This window comes from Melospiza melodia, unplaced genomic scaffold (assembly GCF_035770615.1).
Source record: "Melospiza melodia melodia isolate bMelMel2 unplaced genomic scaffold, bMelMel2.pri scaffold_32, whole genome shotgun sequence".
Lineage (NCBI taxonomy): Eukaryota > Metazoa > Chordata > Aves > Passeriformes > Passerellidae > Melospiza > Melospiza melodia.
In genome coordinates this window covers 1,337,681-1,348,252 of record NW_026948638.1, presented here as the reverse complement: position 1 = coordinate 1,348,252, position 10,572 = coordinate 1,337,681, and the positions used below count along the sequence as shown (strand labels likewise).

At 47.8% G+C, this 10,572-nt stretch overlaps 1 protein-coding gene across 1 annotated transcript; it reads right to left on the bottom strand.

Annotated features, from left to right (window-relative positions):
• Positions 1 to 565: 565 nt before the first annotated feature.
• LOC134434087 (olfactory receptor 14J1-like) lies at positions 566 to 1,498 on the bottom strand. Its single transcript, XM_063182783.1, has one exon. It carries the CDS (start codon positions 1,496 to 1,498, stop codon positions 566 to 568), a length of 933 nt encoding a protein of 310 aa, XP_063038853.1.
• Between the last annotated feature and the right edge of the window lie 9,074 nt (positions 1,499 to 10,572).

Below are 10,572 nucleotides of genomic sequence, written 5' to 3'. Positions count from 1 at the left end.
TTGAGAGAGCCTGGACAAGGAGCCTGGAGTCCCCAGGGCCTGGCCTGAGGCGTCAGCACTACCCCAGCAGTGCCCATGGCCTGTCCCTGCTGCAGCCCTGGCACTGCCACCCCCAGGGCTGTGCCCAGCCCGGAGAGGACTCAGGCTCTACAGCAACACCAGGGCCACCAGGGCAGCGGGGCAGGGCCATGGCAGCAGCACTGGCAACACCAAGTGCTGCTGCTGCTGGACACAGCTGCTGGGCCAGCGCTGGTCTGCCCCAGCTCTGCACACAGACATTTCTGCTTTAGCTCCAGAGAAGGCAACAAAAGGGCATCTCTGCAGAAAACTCTGCTGGGAGATCCTTTAGTTCCTTTAAAGCCACCAAGAGCACAGCCCCTCATTGCCACAGTCTGTGGCTAAAGTGAAGGAGGTGAAAAACAAATGAGAAATGGCCCAAACAATGGCATTTCTTTGAAGACAATATGAAAGAACAAAACAATGAAACAGAACCTCCAAACTGAAGCGAACAAGAAGTATCAATATGACTTTTATTGCAAGCAATTTGCAGAAACTGATAAGCAATTTAATGTTTCTCAAACGATTCAGTCATCAGTCTCCCTACTGAAGCCTTGAGCTTCTGGTTCCTCAGGCTGTAGATGAGGGGGTTCAGGGCTGGAGGCACCACCGAGTACAGAACTGACAGGGCCAGATCCAGGGATGGGGAGGAGATGGAGGGGGGCTTCAGGCAGGCAAATATGGCAGTGCTGACAAAGAGGGAGACAACACTCAGGTGAGGGAGGCAGGTGGAAAAGGCTTTGTGCCGTCCCTGCTCAGAGGGGATCTTCAGCACCGCCCTAAAGATCTGCACATAGGAGAAAACAATGAACACAAAACAGCCAAATGCTAAACAGGCAGTAGCAGCAATGAGCCAAAGTTCTCTGAGGTTTGAGTGTGTGCAGGAAAGTTTGAGGATCTGTGGGATTTCACAGAAGAATTGGCCCAGGGCATTGCCATGGCACAGGGGCAGGGAAAAAGTATTGGCTGTGTGCATCAGTGAATAGAGAAAGGCACTGGCCCAGGCAGCTGCTGCCATGTGGGCACAAGTTCTGCTGCCCAGGAGGGTCCCGTAGTGCAGGGGTTTGCAGATGGACACGTAGCGGTCGTAGAACTTGATCGTCAGGAGGAAATACTCTACTCCAATGAAGAACAGAAAGAAAAAGAGCTGAGTAGCACATCCAGTGTAGGAGATGTTCCTGGTGTCCCAGAGGGAATTGTGCATGGCTTTGGGGACAGTGGTGCAGATGGAGCCCAGGTCGCTGAGCGCCAGGTTGAGCAGGAAGAAGAACATAGGCGTGTGCAGGTGGTGGCCGCAGGCTATGGTGCTGATGATGAGGCCGTTGTCCAGGAGGGCAGCCAGGGAGATGCCCAGCAAGAGGCAGAAGTGCAGCAGCTGCAGCTGCCGTGTGTCTGCCAATGCCAGCAGGAGGAAGTGGCTGAAGGAGCTGCTGTTGGACATTAGCAGTTACTTGGCATGGGAATCTTTAAAAAAGCAATCATGGAATAGTTGGGTTTGGAGAGGACTTGAAATATCCCAGCACAGCCTGAGGTTGCTTTCCCCCTACTCCCTGTCCAGGGCTCTGCTCCTTGGAGCTGTCCCTGCCAGCAGCTGCTTCCCTGTGCCCAGGGCTGGGCTCTGCCAGTGCTGCCAAAGCCCAGCCCAGGCCTGGGGACTCAGCTCTGCCCTGCAGACCCCTCCCAGCTCTGGCACTGCCCAGAGGCAGCTCTGGCTCTGCAGGCTCTGATGGTAACATCAGAGCAAACATGAGGAGGCTGGAAAAGCGACACTGATGCTGCCTTAAGCGGCCCTATGCTGATTTCTGTCACGTCCTGGTTTAGTAAGATCTGAGAAAAAGCTTTTTAACATTTTCTGAATGGGAACTGAGAGATTGATATCAATGTACAATTTCCCATTCATGGCAACCCAGACCAGTAGATTAAAAGAGCAGGAATTTTCCTTTCATGCACCCCCTGGCTTGCTCTGCTCCCTGTATAATCTTCTTGGAAATATTCTGCAGTTAAATGCCATGCTGGGAGCAGTTCTGAAAAATGCAGCCTCCTCCCACACAAGGAGAACACTTCCAAACCTTACCAGCTGTCTCCTCCCACCCAGAACTTTTCCCCCAGCGCTGGGAGCAGCTGCCAGGGCTGGCTGAAAGCTGTCCTTGGCAGGCAGCAGAGTCCCTGCCCCAGCACAGCGCCCTGGGCTGCAGGACCCTGCTCTGCAGGATAGCCCTGCGCACCCCTGGCTGCTCTGCACAGGAAACAATCAGAGAATGTACTCACAGGGTCTGTAGGCATTGGGGTGTTCCAGCTTTAGGAGATGGCTCCAGGAGCTGCAGCTGCATTGTCCTGCAGCCAGAGGTTCCTGTGCCAAGGGCTGGCAGTGATTCTGCCCCAGGCACTTCTCAGCACCTTCCCAGCCCTGACTGATTGAAGCTCTCTGTGCCTCTGTGCTGTGCCCGGGGTGGCTGCAGGTAGTGCCCCAGCCCTGCTGGGCTGGCAGAAGAGCTGCTCATCAAGAGAAATGTGCTTTTGAAGCTCTTCTGTGTTACCAGGAGCTGCCTCTGTGCCAGGAGCCCAGCCCAGCTCAGCAGCACAGACACAGCACAAGGACTTTAATGAGCCTCTGGGGCTTTGTGCTCAGGCCCTGAACATCAGTCCCTGAGAGGGAGCTGAAGAAACTTCTCTAGAACTCCAAGTCAGAATCCAACTCCAAAGTTTCTTGGCCTTTTAATGGGTCCCACTGAGAGACACCACTGTGAACGTGTCCCCAGGCCCCAGGCAGAGGAGAGAACTGGAGGCAGGGATGACAGGGGGGGACAAAGAGAAGCCAAGTCTAAGTCTTGGTGCCCTGGGGCACAGCAGTGTCTGTGCCACCAAGGGCTGGGAGAAGATACCTTGTCCTGAGGCTCTGGGGCCTCCTGGCACAGCCCCAGCCAGGCTGGGCACTGTCAGGCCCTTGTCCTGCCCTCAGCGTCCCCCTCAGCCCAAATCCCAGTGGCCTCAAGGATCTGCTGGAAGGAGTCCCTGGGGAGCCTTGGCCAGGAATGGCCCTGGGGGCTCCTTAATGCTCCCTGCAGGGACTGCAGGTTTTTCAAAGGACTTTGGGTTTGGCTTTTGCCTTGGAGTCTCTGAGAGATTTGTGCAATCATGGCCTCCAATTATCTACTTTAATTAGTCCCTGGAGAGGCTCTGTCACTAACAACACTCAGTGGGGCTCATTAATACTTCAGGGTATTTCATTTATTTTAAGGTACTTGGTGTATCTCTTTTGATACAGACTCTGTGAGTGGTTTGTGCAATCATGGCCCCAATTATCTGCTTTAATGAGTCCCTTGGGAGCTTTGTACTGACACTGCGTGGGGCTTATTAATGCCTTGAGATGCTCAAGGTTTTTAAAGTACTTTATGGATTTAAGAATGCTTTTAGGATTCTCCTTTCCACACTGAGTCTCTGAGAGGTTTTTGTCTCATCCCAGCCTCCAATTGTGTCCTCCAAGGAGTCCGTGATCATCCTGTGTTGGGTATTTTCCCCCTTTCTGTTTTACAACAAAGATGGGACTGAAAGAATTTTGTAAGGCTTTCTTAAAGCATCCAAACAAACATGGGACTATTAATAATACAAAAACAACCACTATGAAAATAATAGTCCTATTTAGCTAGAAATCATCCAACCCTTTAGTCCCTTGGTTTGGAAGAGTTTATTGAACTAGTTTTTGTTTTCTATTTGAAGCTTCTTGAATCCTTCCTTCAGTACCTGAGTGATCTTGTGGATTGACTCATTGTGGCTAGAGAGGTTCAGGCAAAACATCTCTCAGAGTATATACAGCCATGCCCATGTGCCCAGAGTAAATACGCTATCACTGTTCGGCAAGGTGGCATGTCTGATGGTCTCTATGTCTGAGAGCAGGCCACTCAATGCAAGGGAGGTAGCATTGGTTTGCTTACTTAACAGGCACCCAAGATGTTCTAATTGTCCTAAAGCTTTAGCTGCAGCCACCCAAGGTAGTCCACATTGGGGGTGCTACCATCCAATACCTTGATTAAAGCTTTCAAAGCCATCTCTGAAATCATCCAATACTTCTCTGGGGATACCTGCTGCTTGATCATCTGGTAGGCCGTGTTGTCCTTCTCCATATAGATGGTTGATTGTCAATTCTTCCCTTGCCTCATTATTAGCACAGTCTGCTATTAATTGATTTAGTAAACACTTCCATCCCTCTTCCCATAGGGTGTATTCTGTAGGTGATAACAAAATGGTCATAATATATTTTAAATCATAGGGGATTAATACATGTGCTGTAAACATGGCCCTCATTAGGCCATTAAAACAAGATAAGTCCTTCCTATGGTCTTTCGCTGCCCTGCACAGATCCTTGATTTCCCCATAAACCAATGGCTGATACCTGGGATTCTGCCTGCTTCCTTCATAACATATGGGTGCAATGAGGAGTTTCCTAACTATTTGCCAGTCTCCTTCCTTAACTAGATGGTGGACTTTTAGGGTGGAGTTCTGGAAGCATGGCCCAGGGTGAAGGTGGAACAGTTGGCAGTGGGGACATGACCCGCAGTCGAGGTGGTAGAGTCTGGAGGTTCGTTAAGGGCAGAAGAGAAAGTTGTGGTAGCAGGAAGTGGAGGAGCCAGGATGGCGGGAGCATGGTCAGGCCACATTCAGGCTCCTTCCATCTCGAGTCTCCAGGTCACAGTGCTCCAAGAGGGCGTGTCAATCACCATCTTGGAGCATCGTGGAAGGTCCAAGAAAGGCAGGTTTTAGAGGAGGTCCTGAGTTAGGAGTGACCAATGGATTGAGTTTTCGACATACTGCTTTCTGGTGAAGGGTTTCAAGGATGGTGTGAAAGATGGGGAGCATGTGGGTTGCAATGGTGTTGAAGTGAGGGGAGAACGACCATCCTGTGATGCATCGAACTCAGTTTATTGATCGATCAGTCAGCTTAAATAATAGTGTTAACGAACTTCATGCATATTCTGTAATACAGGTTTATGATAGGCTAACAGAGAAAACTCTAACCACACCTTTTGTTTTACTACACCGTTGATTGTTTACACAAAACAAAACCAGTGTTCTCACTGTGATGCGAACGGTTCCCAAAACTTCCACATCTGTTCTCAGGGTGCCATCTTTTCCCAAAGAGAGTGTTACACTTGTTATGAGAAGACTGCCTGAGAACTTTATTGTTTATACAGTGATGCCCGAAAGAGTCTAATTGTTTATAGAAGTCAGGCTGGGAACTGCTTCACAGCTACCTGTTACTTTTCTCTCAATTGTATGGCTTCATGGCCTTTTTCTTTAAGCCATGCCTGAACTAAACTCCCGACACAATGGGTCCCTTTAGATAGAAAGGTTGTACAGTTTAACTCCCACTGAGTCCCAAAATTCGGTAGTATAGATTTTTTCAGCATGGGCATCTGGAAAAATTTTAACGATCCACCTCACAATTGATTTCAATTTCTTCTTTGAAGATATTTGGTCATGATCAGTGAGAATTAACTTAAAGCATCCATATTTGCACCTTTCTACTTTGGACATGTGACTGCCCATTTTTCTCTTTCTCCACCTTGGGGGGAACAGCCACTGCACACCCCAAATCAATTATAGGATGTGGGTTCATACTGTAAAAACACAGTGGCAAAATGGGCAATAAATGTCTTGCATTTCCCCAAACCTACCTGCAATCCTACACTGGTGAAACCTTCATTGTCCCTGCAGATCCTGGCCAGGGTCCCTCGAATCCAATGATGAATCTGCCAGCCTGGCACAATCTAAAATCCCAGGGAGCACTGCCTATCCACCAGCTAACCCCAGCTGACATGATTCAATGTCAAGGTCCCTGTTCGGGTGCCAAAAGTCGAAATGAGGTTGGCTTTGACAAACCTTTCTGGTTCCTCAACTTAAGGGCAAGGGTGATGAAAAAAGGACCAGATGCCAGGGAAGATGAGACAGGAAAGCCTTATAAATATGATTGCCTGGCAAAAGATTTTGAGAATATGGAAACTATAAGTGATATTGAAATGGAAGCAAGCTTTGAGACACCTAGCCTTAGTTACTGAACAAATGGAAAACTATGGTATGGCCAGACCCTACTAGCTTGGCAGAAGGGGTCCAAAGAGTACTTTTTAGGGTTTGAAATGTAACACAGTATAGGAATGCAATGATTCTTATAGGCTTTATGTAAATGCTAAAAGATTTGTATCTTGTACTAGATTGGTTAGTGAAATTAGAAAATGCAGCACAGAAGATGTATTGTATTGTAATGGGAACTCCCCTCCTCTTTTGGGTATCCATTTCGGGTTCCTCTTTCGAGCTCCTCTTTTGGGCCTGCTCCGAGCTGTGGCTGGCAGCTCCAAACAAGGCCCCTGCACCCACATCCTTTGCAATAAATCACAAGATCCAAGACCTGTCTTCAGAGATCTCTCATCTCCGTCTGTCCCAACTGTCCTACTCCCTGACAGTCCTACAGGCAGGATCAATGAAGTTGCCCAAAAGGAACTTTAGTAACCGGGTGAAAAACAATAAACATGGAGAAGTCGAGCACAGTACGAGGGGTGGAATTCAAAACCTGAGATAAAGGCGAAGACACAATATTTACACTTGGGGATAGAACACTCTAGAACAAAAACCATAGAGTGGAAACAAGTAACAAATAGGGGAGGAGAACTTGGACAACTTAGCATAACAACACTAAAGGCTTATAGGGGAACTCTCAAATTCACCCCAAGTTAAACTAATTATTCCCAGAGCTTGAAACTTGTGCCCAGTTCTTCCAAGGTAAAATCTGACTGATTTTGAGTTACAGCTGGGCTAACTCCCACACTGCCGCTTTGATCTGGCTCCTTGGGACCATGTGGTCCAAGAGAGCCACATTGATGTCTGTGGAGAGCCTGGTTCAAGCATGGCTTAAAGAAAGAGGCCATGAAGGTATACAGCTGATGGGAAAGTAAAAGGCAGCTGTAAAGCAGCATTTCCCAGGCTTGATTCTGTAAATAAGTAGGTTCTCAAGCACCATTTTATAAACAATAAGATTCTCAGACAGTCTTCCCATAACAGGCAAACATTCTGTCCTTGGGCTCTCTGAGAACAGATAGCTGCTCTGGGAACAGATAGGAAGCTTTTGAGAACTTTTCATATCATTGGTGAGAACACTGATCCTGTTTTCAATAAACAAACCACAGGTATTGTAAACAAAAGGAGGGGTTAAAGTTTTCTCTGTAACCTATCATGAGCTCGAATTTTGCAATATGCATGAAGTCAATTAACATTGTTATAAAAGGTGGTTGATTTGATCAATAAATCGGAGTCGATGCTTGCGGGGGACGGGACAGGTATAAGTCCAATGGTGTCAGGAACCCACGCCTTAAAAAAGGAACCCACTAGGCCACGGCAAAATATCCAAATATGGATAACATTGTAACCAGACCAGTGAAGAGATTTTTGCTTTTATTTCCAGCACATCAGTCTCAAAATACAAAATGGAGACATGACAGCTCACTGATCCACACCAAAAAAAATGTCTCCTCCAGCAGGGCTGGTACAGAAATACATAAAATCATCTCAGTCTAGTTTCAGCCAATCAGACACAGAAAACACATATTGACAAGCATTCTATCCAATCTTATAAAACATACGTAATCGTAGCTAAAACAAAGACTAGTTCATAAGAGACAAAGAACAAAGTTCTATTCATGCTAACCTTCTAAAGATATACATTAAGTAACTTTGTTGCCATCCTAAAGCAAATTCCACAGAGACCTACTGTAGTTTGTCACGTCTACTGCTTGGGAAACTTTTCTGCTTGCATGAGAAACATTTCTGCTGTATTTGCAATGCTAGCAGAACTTCAGCCTGAGGCCTATATACTTCTTTTAACCATTTCTTAAAAATCCTCTAACCTTATGGATTCCAACAGATGCTCATCAATCCGATGGTTGTCTCCCTTCACTTCAATATATGGTGACCTCGCTGTGATACTTCGACACCACGGGAAGTGAAGAACGGGTCAGGTCCCGAAGTTCGAAGTAGCAGCCGGGACAGCAGAAGCGTGTTGAAAAAAAAGCGGAGAAAAAGACACCGAGACACGCCGTCCTCTAGGTGATCATAAAGACGAGCCTGGCCGAAACGTGCGGCCAAGACCTTGAGGAGCTGCAAAGCGCGCTTACGTTTTATAGGTATGGAAAGGCAAGCCGCATATGATCTTTTTATTGCTTTCTTGCAGAAAAGGCAGATTAAGGGGATTGATTTACAGAAAGAATTACCGAGACTTTTAGCTTATGGTTTGGAAAAGGGAGTTTTCGTTAGCCCCCACACGGTTCACGAGTTGTCGGAATGGCGTAAATTTGGTGATATATTATGGCAGGCTCCTTTAGAGGATGATAAAACTGCCAAGAAGTTGGTTAAATTATGGTGTGTCGTTAATAACGAATTATTGCAGTTTCAGGCTGAAAAAAAGGCTGCTCACCAGGCTACTGCCGCTCATGACCGTAATAAAGGTTACGACCAAGATAGGGAATTCGATAAGGAGTTGGGAACTCCTCTCGGCCCTGCAATGAGGACGGTTTTATTACCTGCCTCACCACCCCCCTCGACAAGCCAAGCTGCAAGCCAGGCTACAAGCCAGGCTACAAGCCAGGCTACACAGACCGCTTTATTACCTGCTTCGCTGCCCCCCTTAACGAGCCAAGCTGCGCAGAATGCTTTATTGCCCGCTTTGCCGCAAGCTACACAGAGCGCTTCTGAACCTCCCGTATCTGCTGTATCACAGCAGCCATGGCCAAAAATGCATACTCAGTTCCTGAAAAGCAATCAGTCGATCCCTGGGTCGAAAAACGACCTAGCGGTGGCTATTGCGAGGGAAAGACGAGACGCGTGGGCTGCCTTGGCCAAAGATGCAATGGAAAATGGAGATCAAGAGCTTATAAGTGTGGCTAGTGAGCTGGCTTGTCCGGTTATCTTCAGTCCTCATGACGGGGGCGGCCTCCAGGCAACTATCACTGCTATTGATTGGAAATTGTTGTCTCAACTACAAGCTACTCTTAGTCAGTTTGGAATTAAAAGTGAACCAGCCAAACAAATACTAGACTATATTTTTGACACTAGCATCCTTCTCATTAATGATTGTCGTGGATTAGCTAAATTGATTTTTACCCAACATCAGCAATTGCTGTTTAATGCTCATTGGCAAGCGCTTGTTAATGAGTGTGTGGCAGTTCAGAGGCAACCGGGTGACCCTCTCCATGGCATCACTGTTAATGAGCTTATGGGTCTGGGACCTTTTCTTCGTACTGAGGCACAAGCTTTACTGGGCCAGGAGAAGTGCCGGGAGGCTATGAGGTTGGTTAGACTCGCTATAGAAAGGGTGAAAGAACCAGGGGGGATACCTGTATATATGGGAATCAAACAAGGCAGAGAAGAATCGTTTGGCTCATTTATTGATAAAGCTGCTGCTGCAATTGAAAGAGCTGAGCTACCCGAATATATGCGTGGGGCCTTACTCAAACAGTGCGCTCTTCAAAATTGTAATTCTACTACTAGGAGCGTACTTAACACCTTAGGTGCCAACTGGACTATAGAGGAGGCATTAGAGAGGATGGCCCTCATACCTACCGGGCAGCAGGCTTTTGTGGTAGATGTGATCAAACAGTTAGGAATAGGCTTGCAAGAACAGGCAAAGTCCTCTCAGAGTCAGGTGTTAGCTGCTCTTGCACCTCTCCAAGCATCAGCTGCATTGGCAACATCAAATAGAGGGGGCCGCATGAAATGCTACCGATGTGGAGGCATGGGCCACATGCGCCGGGAATGCCAGGCTGTAGGACTTTGGTGCCAGAAATGCCGTTTGGACACTCATAATACAGGCGCTTGTAGACGGAAGTCGGGAAACTTCCCCAGGAGCGCGCATCCCAGCAGTGGCCACGCCCAGACACAAGTCGCCGCTGTAGCAACAACAGCACCCCCTCCTGCCTCCAACCCTCCACAGCAGGGAGCCTCCAACCCGCCACAGCAGGGAGCCTCAGCATGGACCTGGCAGCCGCAGTAGACGTGACATTGATGACTCCGCACCCGCAAAAAATCCCGACAGGGGTCCAAGGACCTATTATCATACAGGATAAAGCGGTGGGTGCTCTGCTCTTTGGAAGATCATCTGCATCTATGTTGGGACTGTTTGCTTTGCCTGGCGTTATTGATGCGGATTACATGGGAGAGATTATAGTGATGGCATACACCCCTTTTCCTCCTCTTCAAATTAATAAGGGACAAAGGATTGCTCAGTTGGTACCACTTGAACAAATGACTAAGGGAATACAACCCATAAAAGGTCAAGAGAGGGGAGAAAGTGCTTTTGGCTCTATGGGAGGCCTTACTTTGTTGACTCTAAACCTTTCTGAGACACCCAAGAAAAGGGTAGAAGTAGAGTTCAAAGGACAATAAAGGTCATTTTCAGGCCTACTGATACTGGAGCAGATTCCAGCATCATTAGTCCTAGCTGCTGGCCTCAACACTGGCCTTTGCAGCCAGCAG